Source organism: Conger conger, chromosome 6 (genome assembly GCF_963514075.1).
Source record: "Conger conger chromosome 6, fConCon1.1, whole genome shotgun sequence".
Taxonomy (NCBI): Eukaryota; Metazoa; Chordata; class Actinopteri; order Anguilliformes; family Congridae; genus Conger; species Conger conger.
Genome location: NC_083765.1, coordinates 37,631,205 through 37,655,317, shown reverse-complemented (window position 1 = coordinate 37,655,317; position 24,113 = coordinate 37,631,205). Strand labels below are relative to the sequence as shown.

At 42.3% G+C, this 24,113-nt stretch overlaps 2 protein-coding genes and 1 long non-coding RNA gene across 5 annotated transcripts in view; 2 read left to right on the top strand and 1 right to left on the bottom strand.

Annotated features, from left to right (window-relative positions):
• Positions 1-527: 527 nt before the first annotated feature.
• Positions 528-6,936, top strand: LOC133130758 (coactosin-like protein). The gene is made up of 5 exons (XM_061245580.1): positions 528-735; positions 874-970; positions 1,459-1,541; positions 5,031-5,188; positions 5,950-6,936. The coding sequence occupies exons 2-5, from the start codon at positions 891-893 to the stop codon at positions 6,058-6,060; spliced, it is 432 nt and encodes a 143-aa protein (XP_061101564.1). The 5' UTR covers positions 528-735; positions 874-890; the 3' UTR covers positions 6,061-6,936.
• A 924-nt stretch (positions 6,937-7,860) lies between these two features.
• LOC133130759 (uncharacterized) lies at positions 7,861-13,871 on the bottom strand. 2 transcript variants are annotated; one of them, XR_009708968.1, is made up of 3 exons: positions 13,834-13,871; positions 13,629-13,739; positions 7,861-13,399 (listed from the first exon to the last, which is right to left on the bottom strand). It is a non-coding gene; the product is annotated as an uncharacterized LOC133130759 (long non-coding RNA). The 2 variants fall into 2 exon arrangements; XR_009708967.1 differs by having other exon boundaries at positions 13,629-13,858.
• A 3,140-nt stretch (positions 13,872-17,011) lies between these two features.
• The window catches only part of plcg2 (phospholipase C, gamma 2), a 42,971-nt gene continuing 35,869 nt past the window's right edge, over positions 17,012-24,113 (top strand). Inside the window, exon 1 of one of the 2 annotated variants that reach the window (XM_061244892.1) lies at positions 17,012-17,056. In XM_061244892.1, coding sequence (XP_061100876.1) covers positions 17,054-17,056 — 3 coding nt within the window. In that variant the 5' untranslated portion in view covers positions 17,012-17,053. Of the gene's footprint in view, positions 17,057-17,627; positions 17,896-24,113 lie in introns of those variants that run through there. The other variant, XM_061244894.1, reaches the window with a different exon arrangement.

Sequence of the window (24,113 nt, the reverse complement as noted above, 5' to 3'; positions counted from 1 at the left end):
GTTACCGCACGTCCATGATCATTGTATAAAATGGACTAAAAATGCCAGACTGTGCTGTGAACAATTACAAATAAAAAGCATTATTTTGTACTAATTGACTATGTCTTTATTTCGGGACAATTGTGGTCCTGGAATCTGGAACTGAGCCTGCATATCCGTTTTACTTAGCTAGTTATAAAACTAATGAATTGTATTCGCAACTTTAAAAGTTACATTTAAAATATACAGTTGGTACTTTAGTTGGATTAATTTGGCTGAATGAATGTAATAAATTGACAGGTGAGGATCAATGTGATATATTATACCAATATGCATTTTAGATCAACGTTTTGCCAGTAAATCTGAACGTTTTATCAAGACAACGGGTTATTATTTATCTGAAGCGTTTTTGTGGGTTTTTTTTTTTTAATCAGATTGCGTAATATTATTACTAAGGTAGGTTCGCCGGTAGGTGGCAGGCGAACCCAGAAAAACGTCAACAATAGAAGAGGGCGGATTTAATTTGCCTTTATACCCTGGTTTGCCATTAGGAGGATGATTCTGCGTCTCTTGGGGCTCTGCTTCTTTCATTACGGCAACCTGACTCATGAACGCCACCAACGCCCAGAACGCCGACTGTAGGAAATGAGCAGAGTCTTGCGCCTTTTCAGATTACCGAGGAAACATTACAGAGGAAAGCTCAGCAGTGTCCCAATTGCGAAGTCTTCCTATCTTCTCACGTTCTAGTATACGGAGGTAGTAACGTTGCCGTTGTTGCACAATTCTCCATACTCTTTCTAAGATTTGCCATCGTTGTTTTTTCTGTGCGTATCTGCTTGTTTTACTTCACCTATTATCCTCCCGACTAACGTTTAGGCTATTTGCTCTGTGTAGTAAACCTCTACTGGAAAATGACGCAGACGCAGATCAATAAAGAAGCTTGCAGGGAAGCCTACAACCTCGTAAGAGACGATAACACAGAAATAAATTGGTGAGTTAGAGTGTTTATTTGGTTTTCGCGTAAATTGTAGTGGAGTGATTATTATACTAATTACGCAGTGTTTTGTCATGTTAATCGCGTTGTTGTGTTGATGGCAGTTGTGTGCGGAGGGGCGCATCTAATGGCTCTGTTGCCTGCTCATTCATTCATTGCTCGTCGCTCGCTGGGTCTTGACTCAAAGTTCGTCATTTGCTGTTGGATGTCGTGGTGAATCCGCGAATCTAGACGGTCTCTCGCCCACTGAGCGAAATATAAGTTATTTACTATTTTGGTGGATTTATGAGCAAGTTAATTTCGTGAGACGATCTCTGTGCTGCGGTTCTGTCCTGTGCCAATACTGTTGGCCGCAGGGTTGAACTCTGTACCTACCTAATTGCTCGTCCAAGCGAAATGTGACACGGAGGCAGCAGTTCTGTGTTTATTGACTATTGGTTTGTGTCAGTATTTTAAAAATCATGGCATTCTACTTTTCGTTAAAGGGTTTCCTTTAAGTACGACGGTCCTATGATTGTACCTGGAGAACAGGGGACGGATTATGAAGAATTCAAGCAGCAGTGTGCAGGTAAGAGTCCGTGTAATACGCGATGGCTGAAACATACAAAGGAATTTTCTGATCTTCCCGTTGAAAACGTTCCACATACGACTTATTGTTTTCTGGCCTTGTTAGGTTTAACAGTGCTCAAACGGATTCAGATAATTGACCCCGCCAACGAGAATGAGAGAAACGTAAATTTACTGGCATGGCATTCGGGATGCTGTTGACAATTGGGCGCATCTCATTTGACATGTATTAGCTTATTGGTGTGATCATTTGCTGTACACTAAGGGTACCATAACAAAGCAATTCGACTCCAATTTGAGCATTCGTTCATTATTAAGTTGTTAATCGAACCTGTCCCGGATGTGTGGCGTGCTATGTGCCGGGGTGATAATCCGCTAACAATATTTTCTGCCACTAGACCAGCAATCAGTCGGATATTACTGCAACCGCAGCATTTGTCGGAACTGTGTGCGATGCGCAGTATCCGCTTCTCCAATTGTTGCGGGGAACTGTTAAAACTTGAGGAAATGTATTCTGCTGCTTCAGGCTATTCGAATCACGAGGAATGTAGATGGATCATAGAAGGCAGCGTGTAAGTTAAAATCAGCGGTGGTCACATATGCCTATGATTGTAATTTTTGAAGGATCCGTATCTTTTCGGCGCCTGTTTGGATGGACCGAAATGTACAACTTTAAGTAGTCTATTTTTTACAGTTGAAACTCTTGATTTGAGACTGGTCTTTTTTTTTTTAAACCTTTACCTCACCCCCGATAGTTACAATAGTTACAGCTGCATGGCTGTAATCTTTCCCAGGTTTCCAGAAGTGTATGGGGTGGGGTGGCGTGTGGTAGGCGGGGAGGAAGCTGACATTCCACATAAGACATTTATAATGATACATATTCAAGCTTTTTAAATTCTGCTCTTGGATGTGGTTAGCCAAGGGTTGTAGTTTGTTTCTGCACATGTCCTGCATATTGTCACAAAAAAGATCATGAGAGGCCTAACCGCTGAATTAGACTGGTGAATTTGCTCTGTCAGCATAGCAGTGGCTCCCTGCTGTGGGCATATTGCGACTGTCCATCACTTTTAAACAGAAATTGGCAGAGGTATTTTGGCCCTGAATGTTTCCTGTAGATCAGTGTTCTGCATCCATGATCCCAGAGAGCCACAAGCACATTCTGTTATTATTCAAGGCTCATCCAGGACCCGGGTTCATTGCGGAATTTGACCTGATCTGGTCATACCTATTTTAATGATTCCTGAAAGAAGTTGGATCAGTCCCCAGCTTATCTCACCACATAAGGGCACCAATTGTCCCTCTGCATGAGAGAGAAGGGGGGGGGGGGAGAAATGTCCAATAATGTCCCAATGCGGGCAGCATGCTTTACATTTAACTGCTTTATGCTGTAAAATGGAGGGTATTTCTGAGTTTCAAAACTACTCAGGGCTCAAGAAACCATTTTTTCAAACTCTTCTCCACAAAGCAGCAGTCTTGACTGCAAAGCTGCTTTCTGTTTTGAGGTTTAGGCTGAGAACCCACCTCTGCAGACACTCCCGGACCTTATTTAGCTCTAACCACCCTTGCTCATAGAAGCAGTTAAAGTGCATTCTTCCTGTGCTTTAATGTTAGTGCTAAGTGCATCATGTGCTTTTGTTTCTGCTCTCAGAATCTCCAAATAGCTACAGTGTTGCCCAAGTTCTGATCTGGTGTTTATAATTATCATTTTTTACCAGTATTTAGTTATTATTATTATTATTATTGGCATTTGGCAGACACTCTTATCCAGAGCAACGTACAGTTGATTAGACTAAGCAGGAGACAATCCTCCCCTGGAGCAATGCAGGGTTAAGGGCCTTGCTCAAGGGCCCAACGGCTGTACGGATCTTATTGTGGCTAGACTGGGATTAGAACCACCGACCTTGGGTATCCCAGTCATTTACCTTCACCACTACGCTACAGGCCGCCCAGTTGGAGTGATTATTTAGTTTAATGACCTTGGATGCCACTTTGGGTAATCCCCCTGCCCAAACAAATACATGTAAATACAGTGCAGTGTGTGGACATGGGAAGCTGTATGAATTGGACTAGTTTCCTGTTTGACTTGTTTGACAGGTGGCTCATCTGAAGCCAATCGCGCAGGGAATTGTAGGAACTGGCAGTAGCAATTTAAAGTAGACTAGAAGATTCAGTTAAGGATTAAAAAGTTGAAGGACTCTTTTTTTTTTTTTTTTATAAAGACTGGAATTCCATTCCGTGGTATTGAATGGATGTCGGATCATAACGTCCTGTGTGTTATATTTTCTGTCATTGCATTCATGCTTCTTTTAGAGAAAATCCTTCTTCTTTTTTTATGTTTTCCCCCCAAGTGTGTCAGTGGTATTAGTGTTTGCAAGCCATAATTCACTGATGCATTTTAATGTTTGACAAAATCTCTGGTTGTGAAGTGGAGCTGGTTTAACTACAGGCAGCCTGCTCTAAAGCAGGCGTGGAGGGCTGCAGTGACTGTAGATTTTATGTAATTTCCTTTCGCTCTGCTAATTTGTGGCTGGTGATGTGTGCAGTCTTTTCTGGTTGTATGCATGTGTCTGAATGGCTCTGGAGTTTGTACTTCCTGTGTATGTACAAATATATACATTCAGATGTAGTACAAACTGTGAGTACTGTGAGTGCAGTATGTATGTTTCTGGTGTGTCGGCCAGACCTGGGTCAATTACATAATTGTTCTGGATTCAAATACTTTTCTGTGCTCAATTGATCTTGATCTGGTAGACCAAGAGCACCAGAAGGGGTTTGCACTTTTTGAGAGTATTTCATAGGTTCAATGCCCTGTCCAAGTTCAGTAAAGCTCGAAAGGTATTTTAATCCAAAATGTATTTGACTCAGGTCTGGTGTGTGCGCATTGCCTAGTGGCTAAGGTACTTGTGCAAGGCCCTTAACCCCACATTGCTCCAGGGGGATTGGTCCCTGCTTAGTCTAATCAACTGTAAGTTGCTTTGGATAAAAGTGCAGGCCAAATAACAAATCCTAAATGATATGTGTGTGTGTGTGTCTCAGAGTGTGAGAGTGAGGCATAGAGAGTGACGAGAGAGCATCATTCTGCAGCCTGACACTAATTTCAGTTCTTTTGAATTTGAGCATTGACCTGAATACCTCCCCCTTCACCCTTTTACTCCCCCTCTCCCTCTATTCCCCCCCTTTGGGATCAGAGCCAACAGCAGGGCTCTGTCAATGGCTCCCACTGCCTAAATCAGCTTCACAGAAACTTTCTGAAGCTCTGGAATTTTCTGGGCTGGGCAAATTCGCAAATTCTGCCCTCAAATTTAGCCTAACCACTTATGTTATATTATTGTTAAATCAGCCTTGTTTGCTTGTTGACTTGTTGGGTTGTCCATCACTTGGACAGGAGTTAGATTTTGAGAGAAACCTGCTTAATCTGTGGAGCTCATTCGTTCATGAAGAGGTTTATGAATAACAGGCGACTGAGAGCATTTGCATGCTTCCTCCCCAGATGACAAGCCCCTGTTTGGGTTTGTACGCATCACAATGGGTGACGCCATGACCAAGCGGTCCAAGTTCGCCCTCATCACCTGGATCGGAGAGAACGTGAACGGTTTGCAGCGTGCCAAGATCAGCACAGACAAGACACTGGTGAAGGAAATTGTACAGGTACGTCGTACACAGGCATGCCCGCACACATACACACACACACTTACACACGCACACTTACACACGCACGCCCACACACACTTACACACGCACGCCCACACACACTTACACACGCACACGCACACCCACACACACTTACACACGCACGCCCACACACACTTACACACACATGTGCACACACGTACACAAGCACACTTACACACGCACGCCCACACACACATGCCCACACACGTACACACGCACACTTACACACGCACGCCCACACACACTTACACACGCTCGCCCACACACACTTACACACACACGCCCACACACGTACACACGCACACTTACACACGCACGCCCACACACACATACGCCCACACATTCTCTCTGTCTCATATATACAATCACACACAGTCTCTGACTCTGACCATGTATTGTGTAATGGTGCTAAATAGCTGTTTCGCAGGAATTATCTCAAGACACTTTGGCGACAATAGAGCTCCGTTTCTGTTCTCATTCTCTACCACTTCTCTCCCTCTCTTTCCATTTCCCTCTTTACTTTTTTTGTTCTATTTTCAATTGATTCTCCCAACTGCTAGACTGAGACTGCTCTCACATGCTCTCCTCTCCCTGTCCCTCTGTCTCCAGCATGCCCAAGTACACACACGGTCTGCCGCATACCCACTTTCTCTCACAAACACACACACACACACACACACACACACACACACACACACACAGATTTGTTTTCATCTACTCTCTGTGTTCTCCTGCAGAACTTTGCGAAGGAGTTCATGTGCAGCGACAAGCGGGAGCTGGAGGAGGCCTACATCCGAGATGAGCTGAAGAAGGCTGGCGGGGCAAACTATGATGCCCAGACGGAATAGAGCAGGGAGAGGGGGGGCGTCTACAGGGGGAAAGGCAGGGCTTGGGGCAGGGTGGGGGGCTAAGCACTGCCAGGCCCAATTTTCATTTTGTCATCGAAAAATTATGATCATGAACTGGCAAATACAATTACGAGACAAACATTATCTGAATGATATTCGCAAATATGGCACAAAAATGGCCAGGCAGATATAATCTGCTGACTAAATGTATTTTGTAAAAATTTTAATCCTTTACTGATTGTACTTATTTAAATTACGTATCCTCTTCACCCCAGATGGGGCCTCCACTTTGAGCAGTTTTTGCAACAACGTGAGCTTTGCACCATCAAAGACTCATCAATTACAGAGTATAAATGTTATTAAATGACAATGATGTCATAATTGCATCATTTGGTCTCATTACCGGTTTCATAATTCTTGTTGACAAAATCAATACTAGCCTGGACTAAGGGGGTGGGGGTTCAGGGCACAAAATACCTTGCATAAAGTCACACATAAAACTAACATCTCTGGCATATATTGCATACATATTGTGTTCTTCTGTCTTGTCCTTATTCATATTTTTATCTTGAGGTTGTAGTGTATAAACCAGTCCCCTGATTTCATGTAGCCATTACCTGTCCATTTTCATACTCTGGAGCTGGTAGTGCCCCACCCCACAGCCCGGTCAAACAGCACAATCCAAGCCAAAATTAGCTGTCTCTAGTGTAGCTTTTTTGTCTTTATTTTGGAAGAAAACCCAAAAGGAATGTGTGTACGTCCCTAGTTTACAGCATTTTGGAAAAAAAACAAAAAAACATAAACAAAAAAAGGTTGTGGGAAGAGACCATTCATTTCACGTCAATCATTTCAGAATAAACGTAAAAAATAACAGTCTGGCACTGCGCATTTGTTTCTATGTGTATTTGTCAAAAATCATACTCAGATGGAAACATCTTTCTATCCTGTGTGGTGACTGAGACGTTAAAAACACAGTAAATAAAGTATTGTCCATAAATGCCCAATGTGGATGTTCTGATGCCAGGACTGCATTCAGGGCTAACTGAACAAAAACAGGCAAAACCATGAGCAGCATGCCCAGCACCATCTGCTGTTCCCACAGCAGCCCCATTAGTGTGTGTGTGTGTGTGTGTGTGTGTGTGTGTGTGTGTGAGGAATGAAAAACTTCTGCTACCTTCTGCTGGTGAGCAAAATATAACATTTTTACAGTGTGCATATTATGCAATTATTTAACTTCCATTGGCTTGGAGTTCCATTGCCATTGACAATTGCAATCGGTGGTGATGAGCTCTGACACACGAAAATCCTCTTTAGCTTAATTTATTTTTGAACAGTGCTGCTAGTGCTGGCAGCCCTGGTGGAACAGACCAAGCCGCTTTAAAACAATGCCTGAGGCCTAAAAGGGGGTCCATGTTGCTATGGTTTTAAACTTAAAGCCAATTACAGATCCCTGGCCCACTGAATTTGGTCAATAAAAACACCCACCCCTTGAAACGCAAACACTCTGTCCTCATAAATATTCCATACCTGGGTAACTTCAAAAAATACTAAACCAAAGAATGAGGAGAACTGGAGTACACATTCCCAGCTTTTGAGCTGTTTAGCTCATTTAACAAGCAGGCTAGTGCTGCGGTTTCATCTTCTGCAGTCACACACTGTCCTCCTACTTCTCTTCTAACAAGGTTTAATTCGCATATGTGAACTTGACTGCCTAATGTCTATGATCAATATGCCTGAAGACTGCTTTCATGAACAAGCTCCCTCGGAGATGAGAGAAAGAGGAAATGAAAAAGCGACAGAGGGGAGAAACTGATTTTAATACGAATGACTTATCAGTCAGGTTGGACAGAATGGGAACAAACTATGAGGTACACATTTGGGAGCGAAGAATCAGGCAATCCACAGCGGTCCTCTTGGGCTGCCTGCTCAAATGCCTGAAGATTTGGGCAGAGACTTCAAAGTTCAGTAAAAATATGAAATGAGACAGGACCTGATGAGGAAGAAATGCCACTCTCCTGTTTATTGGTTTAGTGATACCAATTGTGCCGACTGCTGAAAATGAACTCTCTGAATCTGTCTTTGCTGCTTCGCTCAGAGTTTGAACTTTCTCTTCCTGTTCCTCCTCACCTCACGCTTATTGTTAGAGATGCATTTGCACGACTGTCCTCTGTGGAGCTGCATGTCTATCATGCAAGTGAGAATAAAACCCTTGCAGGAAGAGTTATTCTTCCCCGTTTGTTCCCTGTAGAAATGACACCAATGTCTGAATAGATGGTGTTATTTGTTCCTGACAATTTGACATGATGTTATCAGTATGTCCAGGAAATAACATGTATGTCTCTGTAGCCATGACCCCATGGTGTGTGCGATTGTGTGTGTGAAAAAGATGTATGCCAGTCAGCATAACTTACCCTTTACTGTTCCTCTCTCACACACCCACATGCGCAAAATCTTGCACCTAAATCATCTATCAATGAAGAAGTGGGTAGGTACCATATGTGAGACCAGCCCTTTTCAGTTTGTCATGTGTATGCTGTGTGAGTGTGTGTGAGAGAGAGAGAGAGAGAGTGAGAGAGAGAGAGACAGACAGACAATGTGAGTGAGGCATGAGAAGTATAAATGCAATGACATGACAGTAGTAACCTGTAGAACAGAAACATGAAGTACCCTGAGCTGGCAACTCAACCATTGACAGGAAGTGGTAGAGGAAGTGGTATTTGCCTCTTTAGTCGGGGGTGTTTCTGAATGTCTGTGTGACAGATGTATGATCTTTGCTGTGCAGATTATTGGTTGTAAGGCTGCAGCTGCAGTGGAACTGAGCCTGTGTAGTCTTTAGTTTATCTTGGGTAGACACAGTGGGAAAAGCTCAGTACACACCTTCAAAGCAAGGTGTGCCAAATGGTTTGTAAATAAAGGATATGATTATACCACACCTTTCTGTGAGCTGTATAATTATAAGATTCATGTGCATTTTCTCTGAGCCTGTAATTATACCAGCTTGACTAAGGTGTGCATGTACATTCCTGTTTTAGGCGGTGGTGGGGGGAGTGACAGCGCCTCATAATGCTAATTAGACACAGCTTTGCACCACAGCCAGCTTCTCTTTTCACTTCCTCATGAACACAGAATGAAGAAAACATCACTTCCTGTACAGCAAGATAGTGCGACACTGTTGCCTTATAGGGCAGTGTGGATGAAGAGGGAAGCGCATGTCCCAGCACGCAAACGGGCGAGCCCACAGAGACACGCAGATACCCATCAGCACAGCAATGCCATCTCAAGGGAGTCTTTCGCAATCCACCTTGAAATGAGAAGGAGGAAGAGATGTATGCTAGGGGTGAAAATAGAATGTGTGACATTGCCTGCTACTTACGTCGTTTATAGCCATCCTTATTGTCACTGTCCTTATGAGTGTTTCTCACTCAACAATTCATGTAGACTGTCTGTATGTTTGGCTATTTATAATTGATGTTTTTATTTTGTATTAGTCCTATGTTCTATCCATCAGCCACAACATTAAAACCACCTGCCTAATATTGTGTAGGTCCCTCTCATGCGGCCAAAAGTTCTGTCCCGAGGCATGTCGAGGCATGGATTCCACAAGACCTCTGAAGGTGCCCTGTGGTATCTGGCACCAAGACATTAGCAGTAGATCCTTTAAATTCTGCAAGTTGCAAGGTGGGGCTTCCATGGATCGGACTTGTTTATTCAGTACATCCCACAGATGCTTGATCAAATTGAGATCTGGGGAATTTGGAGGCCAAGTCAACACCTTGAACTCTTTCTCATGTTCCTCAAACCATTCCTGAACAATTTTAGCAGTGTGGCAGGGCGCATTATCCTGCTGAAAGAGGCCACAGCCATCAGGGAATACAGTTGCCATGAAGGGGTGGACTTGGTATGCAACAATGTTTAGGTAGGTAGCAGGTGTCAAAGTAACACCCACATGAATGACAGGAGTCATGGTTTCCCAGAAAAACATTGCCTGGAGCGTCACACTGCCGCGCCGATTTGCCATCTTCCCATAGTGCATCGTGGTGCCATCTCTTCCCCAGGTAAACGACACACACACACACCCGGCCATCCACATGATGGAAAAGAAAACATGATTCATTAGACCAGGCCACCTTCTTCCATTGCTCCATGGTCAAGTTCTGACGCTCACGTGCCCATTGTAGACACTTTCGGCGCTGGACAGGGGGTCAGCATGGGCACTCTGACCGGTCTGCAGCTACACAGCCCCATATGCAGCAAGCTGCAATGCACTGTGCGTTCTGACACCTTTCTATCATAGCCAGCATTAACCTTTTCAGCAATTTGTGCTACAGACAGACTAGCCTTCACTCCACATGTGCAACAATGAGCCTTGGGCACCCATGACCGTGTCGCCGGTTGACCAGTTGTTCTTCCTTGGACCACTTTTGGTAGGTACTAACCACTGCATACCGGGAACACCCCACAAGACCTGCCGTTTCAGAGATGCCTTGACCCAGTTGTCTAGCCATCACAAATTTTAAATTTATTGTTAATTGCTTTGGCAATATTGTTTGTATACAGTCATGCTAAAAAGGCATTACTGAACTGAACTCTGTGCATTTTAGTAAAATGTGAAATGCAGTGAAGGAAGTTAAGCACATGATGAGGGTGCAAATTTTGCAATGAATGTCATTGGAGATGGTTTATTATGGAGAAGGCAAATTTCTCCTCTGCACCAGACACACAAAAGGTCACGTATGGTTGAAGCTAGTTTGTTCATGTGATGCGAGTTCTGTGCCCATATTCATCAAGAATGTCAGATAGAGTGCCAATGTAGAATCAGGTCACCCCTGTCCACATGCTGAACTTATCCATCCACATGCTGAACATCCAAACTGATCCAAGATCAGCCCACTCCACTCTGAAACGCCCCTGACGGCTAATGGGCCTGTTTCCCTTCATCCCTTACTGCATTGGAGGAATCTGACAGGACACCAGTAGAGCACGCTTGAGGAAGGTCATTCTTAGGTCTCTGTGCTCCACCCTCCAGACTATAAAATCAGTCATTTTCTGCATTATTGTTGTTCATGATGCTAGGTTTGCTCCCATAACCCTCTCTCAAAATTCTCTGGTAATATAGTTCATGATTATAGAGTGGCAGCTCATCAACTCGAATGTTCTAGGTTTAAATTTCAAGTGGGGAACTGCCATTTGTGTGCCTACTAGGGGCGAGACTGGCTCAGGCGGTAAGAGTAGTTGTCTGGCAATTGAAGGGTCGCCGGTTCAACCCCCGGCCAGGGCTGTGTCGAAGTGTCCCTGAGCAGGACACCTAACCCCAAAAATGCTCCTGATGCGCTGGTTGGTGCCTTGCATGGCAGCCAATTGCTGTCGGTGTGTGTGTGTGTATAAATGGGTGAATGAGAAGCATCAATTGTACAGCGTTTGGATGAAGGCGCTATATAAATGCCAACCATTTACCATTTACTAGGTAGCCTCCTTAGTACTACACAGCCTGAATTGATTCATAAAACAAAGGACCAGTTTCACTGAGACAGATTCATCTTAATCATGCAAGTTTTCTATGGAGAATCTCAATTCAAAATGTAGGACTAGGCTAAATCCAGGGATGGGCAGGGTGGGCCGTATCTGTTCCTGGATTGCAGACCAACTTCTCTTAATTATTGAATTAGCCCTATTATTAACATGGTGTCATTTTTAGACACATTCCCTGATGTAAACAGCAGCTGATAAATATTCTTGCCTTTCATTGTGGTCTAATTTACGAGTGAATCGGTCATCGTGCACATGCCTAATTAGCGGATTAAGCCAGGGTAACTGATGGCAGCAAAATACGCACCGGAAAATGTCCCATTATGTTCTACGATCATTCTTTTAAATTAACGCAACTTTATAGTACGATGTGCTTTTGTATCACAATCTGGGACAGTAGCCTAGTCCCAGATACTGTATTTTGACGATTAAGAATGACGTTCAATCAGCAGCGGAGGAAGCAGAAACACCGTCACCTGCCTGAACTGCCAGGAGCAGTCAGTCTTACTGCGATCCGACTGAAATCACACCCAGATCATGCTCAAGCTTTATCTCATGCCCATAAAAGGCGCTTTTTGACGCCTGCTGTTTCAGGGATTACCCACAAGCCGTATTTCTTTGTCGTAGCTGTCGTCCTGCGCCATCTCCTGGTTAATAGACAAAGCAAATGACCAAGGGACGCACCTATGTCAGGTTGATTGAGCCTAACAAAAATTTGGGTTGAATGAAATGTTCCCAATAACTCCGGCAAAATTCGGGGATGTGCTAACTAATTTTGGACTTACTGTATCTGAGCTAAAACATGGGTAGGAAAATTTGTCCGCTTTCATACGGTGCATGTGTGGCTGTTAGCGACAACAACCCAGTTCCATTATACTACCATGTGTTACGATTACGCCACTCCCATCTATTTAACGGGGATGGGAGAACCCACTGATACTCTACAGGAAAGATCCCTCCCCACGCTAGGGTTATTCAAATGAATGAAAGGATTGGAGGCTGATGTATCAAAAGCAACACGGTAATACTCTGAACGAATGGTATAAAGTAATTAAAATATTTGTTGTGTAAAGGACCAACCTTTACTTACAGCAGTGTATTAGGGGTACATACACGAGTTCTCATCAAGACAAGTTTATATGCAAGATTCCAATAAATAATGTTGGGCAGCACCCCAATGCTCAATATTGACAGGCAACCCACTTTTGATCCACAATAAGTACAGGGCTTCCCAGTGACTCAACACCCCAAGCACCGCAACCAAGGTGACACCAGGTTAACCATAAAAGGCTTGGTCAATACACACCAATCGTAATCACACCACACGGGTGGTCCCCGTAACACATTGAGCATCGAGCCCTGCCCACTAAATATGAGAACCCAAACAAAGCCAATTAAGATTTAGAATAAGTAATGTAGTAACAAGTAAAGAACATGAAGTGCCAAGATAATCAGTTAGATAGACAATTGTCCAAAGTACACCTGCCCACTGGCACCTCCCCTTGTCCCAGCCTTGATATTGCACACTGCTCTCATATAATGGTTGATTACAATAGTACAGCCCACCCTTGGTACTGCCCAAACACAACAAGTTGCATCAATAGTAAAACATCAATGATTAAAAGAGCTCATTTTCATAGACATGATATAAATAAACATATACAAACTTCACATATGGGAAAACAGTGGCTAACTGTCCAAACCAAATGGCAAAAACGACGAGTGGCGGGGTTCATTCACAAGCCAGCTTCCAGGCCATCCGCCCCCCTGCACGCAGCAGCAATTAGGCAAACGCTCTTAACACCAGCACGATCTGTTGAAAGACATTAAATATGAATATTCTCAGCGCGCACAGCAGGGCACCGCTTCCATGCTTTGTTTATCATACATCCCTTACTGCGATTAAGAGGGAATCACTAGCGGAGATTTAAGAATCGTTCTATTTACCTACGAATTCCACGAAACAGACCATAGCAAAATCACATTACGGCCCATCCCATGGCTCACATCAAAACCACACACTTTATGGGAAGCATACCTACCCTCGTTAAACCCAACTAAATGCCTCCGTACTTCAGTTACCGGTGACTGCACACGCACACCCTTTAACACACGGAACGCCAATGCCCGGCTTGTCTTCGTCCGTCGGTCATCTACAGGAACCCACATACTTATAAACGACGTACTCTATTATAAGGCAGCTAATGCTAGCCTAATATAACAGCATGCCAAACAATTCCAACATACCGCACTTTCCACTCCGCTCCCCTGGCTAAGCAGCTGACTGATGACGCAAGAATCCTGCCCCTATGCACACCTCGTCATTTAAGCCCTTACTATTCGCCCCTGGGTCCTAAAGTCCCACTGGCTACATCTGCATTCTTTACCCCGGCCAATCTACATTGGTTTAATGAGCAAATCGACTGTTCATTCCAACACCTGTTCATTCGTAGACTATCGTAAAACATAGGGACACAACAGTAGCGTATGTAGCGGCCATATACGAGCTAATCAAGAAATCAGAGCTAAGATGTTCAATAACTTAACTGAGCTGCGTAATTAGGAATCATAAACACAGGACCCATTGCCCAAGTCAGTGAATTAATTCCATTCAGTTTCAGCAAAATTACATCCATTTCATTTCTTTACTACGGAGATTCGTTCGGGAAAACTATAAGGCCATATTGGCCACTCACTCTTCTCCACTATTTCCTTTTTCACATTTTAACGTGATTCGCGTTGAGGATTGGCGCAGCCTTTCCATTGTTGTTCCCAGTCCTTCTAGTGATCACCAGGGGGTGGTAGAACCACGTTGAGTTCTTTCGCGACGTAACATAAATTCTGTAATCAGCCAAGAATTGCAATAATCTATAACCGTGCACAAAAGAACCACGCAGATTGCATAAATGTCATGAACAAGTCAAGACTGTACACTCCACTGAGCTTGTCCCAGTTAGTATTAATATTGCACGCACGCACACACGCAGACACACACAGGTAGAGCTGTTTTTCTTCTTTTCAAGTTATGTAGGTCTACTGTTAATAGTATTGCTTCAGAGTGGTACTGTCACACATAAAATGTTTCCATCGAGTGAGTACAGCCAGTCTGACCACAAAAGATATGGCAGGGTGAGGTGTGATCAGTGTTGTATCATCCACTGTAAGCTTTCCACCAATCAAGCAGAACTGGTAACAGCCTGCCTTCTCCAGCATTACCTTCAAGTACTACTATTCTGTGTATAGTTGTGCTACAGTTACAACTCTGATAGGGTATACAGTGCAGTTCTGAAATATTTGAACAGTGAGTTTTAACTCTGTACTTCAGCACAATGACGATGATGTTAAAGTGTTTCCAGATTTCATTTGAGGATTTTTGCATCCATTGTGGGTGAACAATGTATGAATTGTAGCTGTTTTTATACACAGCACCCCCAATTTGAGGGGACCAAAAGTAAAGCTGCTGTCTCTTGGAAAGGTGTGGTAAGTTTCATTGTTAGTTCATGCACAAACAAGCTAGAAAAATCTCAAAGGTTGATTCTAGGAGAGCCATCTGCATTTGTTGTTGTTGTCTCTCAACATGAGGACCAATGAAGTGACAATGTCAGTAAAGCAGGCCATCATTAGGCTGAAAAATCAGAATCAATCAATCAGAGATATAGCCAAAACATTAAGTGTGTCAAAACTGGTATATTGTTAAGAAGCAAGAAGAGCTCAACCAAGGCAAACAACCTGGTAGTGGATTTAGTGGATGACAGAAGAATAATTTGAATCGTGAAGAAAAATCCCTCTGTAACTTTTCAACAGATCAAGAACACTCTCCAGGATGTAGGCATACATGTGTGTCAAAGGCAACCATCAAGAGTACACTATGCCTGCATATCCACAAAATGCAAACCCTAGGCAAGCCTCAAGAATAGAACAGCGATTTAGCAAAAACGTTCATTAAAAAGCCTGTACAGTTCTGGAACAAAGTATTATGGGTGTTATGGACAGAGACAAACATCAACCTGTACCAGAGTGATGGGAAGAGGAAAGTCTGGAGAACAAAAAGGAACAGCTCATGATCCAAAGCATACCACCACATCTGCCAGACATGGTGGAGGTAGTGTTATGGCTTGGGCTGCTACTGGAACTGGCTCACTTGTGTTTATTGATGATATCCCTGCTTACGGCAGAATGAATACCGAAGTATACAGTATATAAGTATATACAGTGACTTCAGAAAGTATTCAGACCCCTTCACAGTTTGCACACTTTATTGTGTTGTAGATTGAATTTTTAATGGATATAATTGCCACTTTTCACTCAATAATCCATAATGACAAAGTGAAAACATGTTTTTAGAAATTTATAAAAAATATATAATCTCTCATTTACATAAGTATTCAGACCCTTTTCTGTGGTACTCCAGATTGTAGTCAGGTTTGTGTTTGCTTTAATTATCCTTGAGATGTGTCCACCAGGACAAAAACCAAGCCATGACATCCAAGGAACTCTCTGTAGACATCCATGATAAAATATAAGTAACTGGGCAAGAAGGGCCTTGGTGTCCAAGAACTCAACGGTCACTCTAACTGAGCTTCGGAAGTCCTCGGCAAGGATGGGCGAACCTGCCGGAAGGACAACCATCTCAGCAGCACTCCATCAATCGTCCCTTTATGCTAGAGTGGCTATATGGAAGCCACTCTCGAGTAAGGCATATGGCCTGCTTGGAGTTTGCCAAATGGAATTTAAAGGACTCTGAGATCATGAGGAAAAAGATGATCTGGTCTGATGACACAAAAAGCTAATTCCTTAGGCAGAACTCCAAGCACTATGCAGAGAGAAGAAGAAAGATGCAGAGAGAAGAAGAAAGAACCTATTCCAGAGTGCACAAGACCTCAGATTGGGGGACGGGGTGGGAGCAGCTTCAGGAAAAGTCCCTGCCTGTCCTTGATTGGCCCAGCCAAAGCCCAGACTTAAACCCCATAGAACATCTGTGGAGAGACCTGAAGATGGCAGTTGACAGATGCTTCCAAACCAATCTGAGCTTGACAAGATCTGCCATGAACACTGGGACAAACTGCCCAGGTCCCAGTCCAGGTCTGCAAAGCTTTTTTCTAATCTTGTCTCATCAAATCCAAGCAAATGCCTCAAAACAAAGCTTGGTTATGCAGTAGGACAATGACCCAAAACATACAGCCAAAGAAACTGAGGAGTTTTTCTCCTGTTAAGGTAAATGGAATGATGAACTAACAAGTTGAGAGATTTCTCAACTCAGAGCAGATTATTCAAGAACGATCTTTCTACTCATGTTTCATTTCCTCTCGGCATGAATCTCGTTCATTTGCACGCCAGATGCAAATGAAAGAGAAAGCTGTCGCTAGCTATGCAAATCCAAGGATAAAACTCCATACTGCAGCAGTTTCTTTCAAGGAGGAGCTAGAAAACTACAAGGTATTTTCATGAGCGCAAGCCATATTTCTCGATGGTGAGAGCCAATTAAGATGCATTTTTTTGGCTAGCCTTTCATGAATTTAGTAAATACATTGTAATTCTATATGTATTCAGCCTGAATGATTTTATATACTTTAATTAACTTCATAGAGCAGTGGCATTCTAGATGCTCTCATTAATGGTAATTATTTTGTTTAAATAATTTAATTTAAGTAATTCATTGTATTCATTATTATTTTTATGCTTCTTTATAGGTGCTTGCAAACCGGTGTACCCGGAGCATTTTTGTAATTTACGCGTACAAAGCTGTACAGTAGGTGCCATTGACGTAGCACAAGAACTTGCCATAACGTTTTGTCACGCTGTCTCCCCGGCGTGGGCTGCCTGCAGGTGCTATCGGTTTCTCTCCAGTGAACTTAAGAAGAGACAATGGGCAAAGAGAACAGCTTATGAACCTCACCTATGTTGTACCATTAACATGGGTCTATTTTCCTCCAACGCCGTCTGAGAGAGTGAGCGAGAGAGAGGGAGACATTGTCTACTTTCTTTTCCCCGCTTTCACAGTAAACGTTTTTTTTTTTTTTGTTCAAAAGGTGTTGGAATGAACATTTCTGCGCAGCAGCCAGCTTCTGTCGCGCCCTTGGCGACTTTGCATAGATAGCACCGCTACTTCCGGATCTTTTATTACTGCTATTCTTATAATACTCGCTAAGTTCGCTACTTCCTCGTACATAGCGAATAGAGGAACTGACCACCGCGACGGGACACAGCCCGCTATTTTACGGAGTAATTTTATTTAATCGTTAAAACCATGAATTAGCTTACTTAAAAGGCAATCTCACAGTGTGGAAATCTAAAGTTTTCCATTAGAGGGTAAGTTTCCACAATGAATATATTTGTAACAATGTATTATAACTATGTGGGGGTGGGGGAGTGCACAAACTTTTGTGCGACCAAATAACAGTAGGTTTGATGGTGCACGTCGTTTCTCCATTTAAAGCAAGTCTTAAGCCTTCTTTTTTGCTTATAGCAGTAGGAGTCATATACTAACTAATGTCAGTTCTGATCATATTACGGATAAAAAAACGAATTGGAGGAAAGTAAAGCGTTGTGCCTGTACGCGAGCATGCACCTAGATATGTATTGACTGTTTTACGCAAAGTTGCAAAAAAGTTTGCTTCATCATTTTGTAAAATCTGAGGCTTGATCCTGAATTCCTTAAGCAATCCTTAAACAATCGGTTAATAATGCCGTTCGAGTGCGGTTTTGTTGTTACGTGTGGTGGTGTTATATTGTATACTTTTAACAGATAAGTTACACTATAGCCTGATATACTAGTCCTATTCAAGAAAATATATTGTGTGTATGTGCATTTGCAGAAGCAGTATATTTGTCATATAATTATTGCAGAGGTAAGAAATCCCAGCTCAGAATATAGTAGTTTGTCAGTAGTTTGTTCTAATCACCTGGATTTGCTTATTGGCACAATTATTCAGCTGGCCGAAGAGGTAGAGCTAATTAGTGAAACAAATTGGTAAAGTTAATGGGTGGAAGAAACACGTGGCAGGACTTTTACTTTCTGACCTTTGGACTTTCCACCTGATTTATACTGTGTATATACAGATACAGTGTGAAACCTAGAGAAAGAGGCAAATGAGAGAGAGAGAGAGAGAGAGAGAGAGAGGGATATTATAATCTGTAGGGGACAGCACCAGAGGAGCGCAAAGGTTCCTGTAGGGGGGGATATTAAAATATTTCTGGTTAATGCTTCACTGTTCAATAGCTGTCAATCCCACAGCACAGAGCTCCTGTTGCTCATTTGCAATGTAAATAAAGACTGCAAGAAGGACGGGGGTGTGATGGAGTGGGGGTGGAACAGACTCTCTTTTCTTCACTTTCCCCCCCTCATCCCCCTGCACTCTTATTCATTCACACTCTTTTTTTTTCGCCATGTTCAAACTTCATTCAAATCTTCAACCCACACGCAACACCAGACGCTGGGTAATCTTCCCTTGTGTTATTCTGCCAGGCCTATAATGCAGCCATCTTCAGTTCCTGTTTGTTTAGGGGGATTTTTGCCTTCAGTCTTGTCTTCAGTACTGAAACACATGTTCAGTTGGATTCAGGTTGTGTGATTGACTTAGCCAGTCAAAATCCTTCAACCATTTGCTCCTGAAGAACTCCTTGGTTGCTTAAGCAATGTGATGTAGCATCGTCCAATTCATTTTAATGCATTTGCTTGGATCTGAGCAAACAAAATGTTTCTGTATACTTCGGCATTCATCCTGCTGCTGCCGTCAGCAGTGACATCATCAATAAAGACAAGTGAGCCACAGTCAGTGGAGGCCATAGCTGCCTGGCTAGCTATATGTTTGCCCAAAACTGCTCCCTGGTTGCAGACCGTCCTGTCAAAATGATAACCTCACATTGTAATCTTGCCCCTTCATGTTTGCTAATCAACAGGGGAAAAGCAGCTTTGGGTCCCAGCTGATTTGATGTTGTGGTCAGTGCGATTGTCTCTCATGCAGGATACTCTGGCTCAAACTCAGCTGTTCCTTTTTTTCCTCTTTGTTTTGCTCACTAATTATATTTTTCAACTCAGTCCTGGGAGTTTGGGGAAAGGCAATCTTAACTGAAATAGGCCTATTGGAACAACACTCTCTGGAGTTCACTTTGGTAGTAATGTCAAGCAAAACATCGGCCCCAAAATGCTGTTTAGGGCAAAAAACCGCATGAAGCTACATTCCCAAGCCATAACACGAGCTCCAGCATGTTTCACAGATGAGGGGTGCTTATGAGTGGGGTCCTTTTTTTCTGCACACTTTCCTCTTTCCGTGACTCTGGTATAGGTCATGTCATCCATCTATAACACTTTGTTCCAAAATTCTTTTGCAAACTGTAACCTGGCTATTCTATTGAGGCCTGCCAGGGGCTTGCATTTTTTGGTGAACCCTCTGAGTTTATGCTGACATAGTTTTGTCTTGATGGTCATCTTTGACACATTTACTCTTACATCCTGGAGAGTATTGTTGATCTGTTGAACTGTTACAAACTGATTTTTCTTCATCATTTGGAGGATTCTTCTGTCATCCACCACTGCTGGATTTTTGTAGTACTTTTTAGCAAATGCTAACCTGTCCATTCTGCTCTTGAGGCTTAATAGTGGTTTTGATCTTGCAGTGAGCCCTCTGAGGATATGCTGGTGTCGCCCGTTTATGTTCATGTTTGATACAGATGCCTATCCTGGAGAGTGCTCTTGATTTGTTCAACAAACAGGTTTTTTTTCACAATGGAAATTCTTTGGTAATCCACAACAGTGGGCTTCCGTGGTCCGCTGGGTTGCCTGCTCTTGCTGAGCTCGCTAGTGTGTTCTTGCTTTTTACCAATGTACCAAACAGTACATTTTGACACAGCTACTCTTTTGGCTATACCCCTGATTAATTGATTCTGTTTCTTCCTCCCCATGACGGCATGCGTTACTGGCTTTGACACAGCAACCAAATGCAAATTCCACACATAGAATCAACTTTTTGTTAGCTTTCTTTTGAATGAACTAATGATGCAACAAGAGACCACTGGCCAAGAAACAGCTGAAAAACAATTGTCCAATTAATTTTGGTTCCCTAAAGTGGGGGGACTGTGTATAAACAAAGGGCTGGAATTCCTACATGGTTAACCCAATGCGGAAGGTAAATTGCCTTAAAGGTACAATAGGTACGCTTTCTGTGTTAAGATATTGTTACAAGGCCATTGTAAATCCCTTCCTATCATTGAAAAAGGCTCACTGACATGACTGACTCACCCTCTTCCTGTGTTTATAGTCCTGAAATTTGGGTTTTTAAATATGCAGTTGACAGACCCACACTCTGTACCAAAACATTGTATAGCTATACAATAATTAAAGCTCATTGGTAGAAAATTGGTTCTAATTGGCACAGCCAATGGCGTGATGGGGGACATCAGCGTATTCAGGAGAAGGGGGAGGAAACAGAGTTGTGGTTTGTTGCTGCAATTCCTCTCTTGACTGTTAGAAGTTACCGATTACCGATTGTACCTTTAAATCTGACTTGCACTTTAACCTCGTATTCATTGTTGAACTTAGAATTCAATGTGCTGGAGTTCACAGCTGAGACGCAGTCACTGTTGTATTGACAGCCTGCACTGTACGTGCTGTGGGTTGCTATCTAAAAGAAAACAAACTGGCTAAAGAGCGCAGTTGACTCTCTTGTTTTTCTTGGCAATATGAAGTGATGCGTGTCCAGCAGCATGGACATGTGTCGTAACATTGGATGTTGAAACATTTAAATAATTAGCTAAATGTGTATTGCCGTAGTGCAGACATTTGAGCCTTTTGAATATGTTTTATGTAATATGTATGTCTTTGTCAAGAAGTAAAGAGGGATTTTTCCCTGGTTAATAATTACAGCCATCAGGATAGTAGGGCTATTAGCTGTTGTGCCTTATGCTTCTGTTCACATTAATATCGCCTGTTCTCGGTTGCACTTTGAGTGTATAAGTTCACTCACTGTGATTTTATCCATGTTGAAAATATTAATTTAGAAGTTTAGAATAATGTTGATATGCACCTATTGGCTATTGTGCTCAATAAATGCCAAGCCATTGCGAATTACATCGCTGAGACGTGCTACGTGCTTTCTGCATCATTTGTATCTTAAAACATTATATATTTTGTGCAATGTTGTCCATGTCCTACTGCAGGGGTAACCAACATGGTGCCCGCGGGCACCAGGTCGCCCCCAAGGACCACATGAGTCGCCCGCAGGCCTGTTCTAAAAATAGCACAACTCACTAGTGAGCTGCATCTAAAATTAAATTTTATTCTGTTGCTATTTTTTTTAAATCACACTTGCATTTATATAGATTTAAAAATGACAATATCTTAAAAATATGTTTATTATACATGAAGTTTAGAGGTGAACTCTGCCCTACTCTAGTTCAAAGGTCAGTATTGTGCGCGTGACAAAATAAACTGGTAGCCCTTAGTATGACTCAGTACCCATGAAGTAGCTCTCAGTTTCAAAAAGGTTGGTGACCCCTGTCCTACTGTGTTGCACTACACTGTTGTGGATGATAATGCTTAGACCTATAACAGATTGGAGGGAACGATACTGTATAGTCTAAGTATTTGGACAGTGGTCCTTTTTATTATGTACTTCAGCACATTGAATATTAAATTAAATAATGAATATGAGGTTAAAGTGCAGCCTTTGATTTCAGGGAATCTACATCCATAGTTACCCTTTTTATACACTTAAAAACATGCCGATATGGTCAAGAGCTTCAATTGTTGTTCAGATCAAACATCAGAATGGAGAGGAAATATGATCAAAGTGACTTTGACACTGGAATGACTGTTGGTGCCAGAAGGGGTGATTTGAGTATCTCAGAAACTGCTGAGCTCCTAGGATTTATACACACAACAGTCTTTAGAGTTTACAGAGAATGGTGCGTAAAACAAACAAAAAAAACATCCAGTGAGCAGCAGTTCTGTGAGCGAAAATCCCTTATTAATGAGAAAGGTCAGAGGAGAAGGGCCAGACTGGTTCAAGTTGAGAAGAAGGTGACAGTAACTCAAATAACCACATATTACAACAGTGGTATACAGAAGAGCATCTCTGAACACACAATACAATGTCAAACCTTGAAATGGAACAGCTACAGCAGCATACCAATACGTCTAAAAAATAAGTATAATAAGTACCTACAAAGTGATGACTGAGTGTATATAGTCCCCCCATTTTATGGGACCAAACGTGGGCCGTTGACTTCTCAGCTTCTTCTGATTAGTCTGTAATCGTTTCCTTAGTACAGGTATAAGAAATCATTCAGTAACTTTTGTTTGCCTTTGGAGTCAGTAATTGGTGGTTGTCAACACAAGGACCAGAATTGTGACATTGAGAGTCAAGGAAGCCATGAGAAGAAGAAATAAGAAGAAATGGTCAGAGACATAGGCCAAACAATAGGCTTACTGAAACAAACTGTTTGGAACACCATTACGAAGAAAGAGCACTGGTGTATGTTTCAGAGGACTGCCTTGCTGCAGTTACATTAGCAATAAAGACAAGTGACCCAACAGCTGTGGCAATTCCTTTTAACCGTCATACTTTGCTCTTGCCATCACTCTCATACAAGTCAATCTTAGTCTCATCTGTTCACAAGACCTTCTTTCCAGAACTCTGCAACCTAGCCATCCTGTTTTTGCAGCTAAAGAGTTCAAAAGTCTAGAATCAAGACTGAAAGTTGCTGTTACTGAAAGCTTTCTTATACCTGCACCAAGGAAGCAATTGAATACACATGACTAATAAGAAACAGTTGTGAAGCCACCTATCCAATTACTTTTGGTCCCCTAAAATGAAGGGACTCTGTATAAAAGGGTTGTAATTCCTACACAGATAACCTGATATGGATGCAAATTCCCTCATATTCAAAATAACAGTTTACATGTTAACGTCACGTTCATAGTTTCATTTTCAATGTTTTGTTGTTTCAGTTTCAAATTACAAATCAATGTGCTGAGCCAGAAAAATAGAAATTGTACCACTAAAATACTTACGGGCTGCACTGTACATATTTAAAAGCAAATAATATTCAAATATATTCAAATTCATACCAGTTTTGGAAGGTCAAATTCAAACTGAATTTCATGTCAATGTTGACAGCACTAGTGTACACATACACTTCCACCCTATCTCTTTCATTCACTCTTCCTTTACTCTATTTCTGTCTTTCTGTCCCTTAGTGTGTCCTTATGAAAAGCATTAGTCTCTGAAGCTTTTAATAGTAATCAAAATAGCATCCAAATAGTTATATGCTGGCCCGGAAGAATAGACAATAATAAGAAAACCTGCAATTGTATGCTACCAATTTGAATTTAATGCACGGATGGACAGTATTCTGGTGAAGACCTATTTTGTCTGCCCGTGCATTAAATGTGGGACACTGGGAGCATAAATGTTCTTATTGTCATCTGCGCTGGATATATGTGCACTGTGTATTTCACACACTGTTGGAGCAGGTGAATTGTTGAAAGAAATCATAGCAGAGACAGAACTTTATGATGATGATGATGG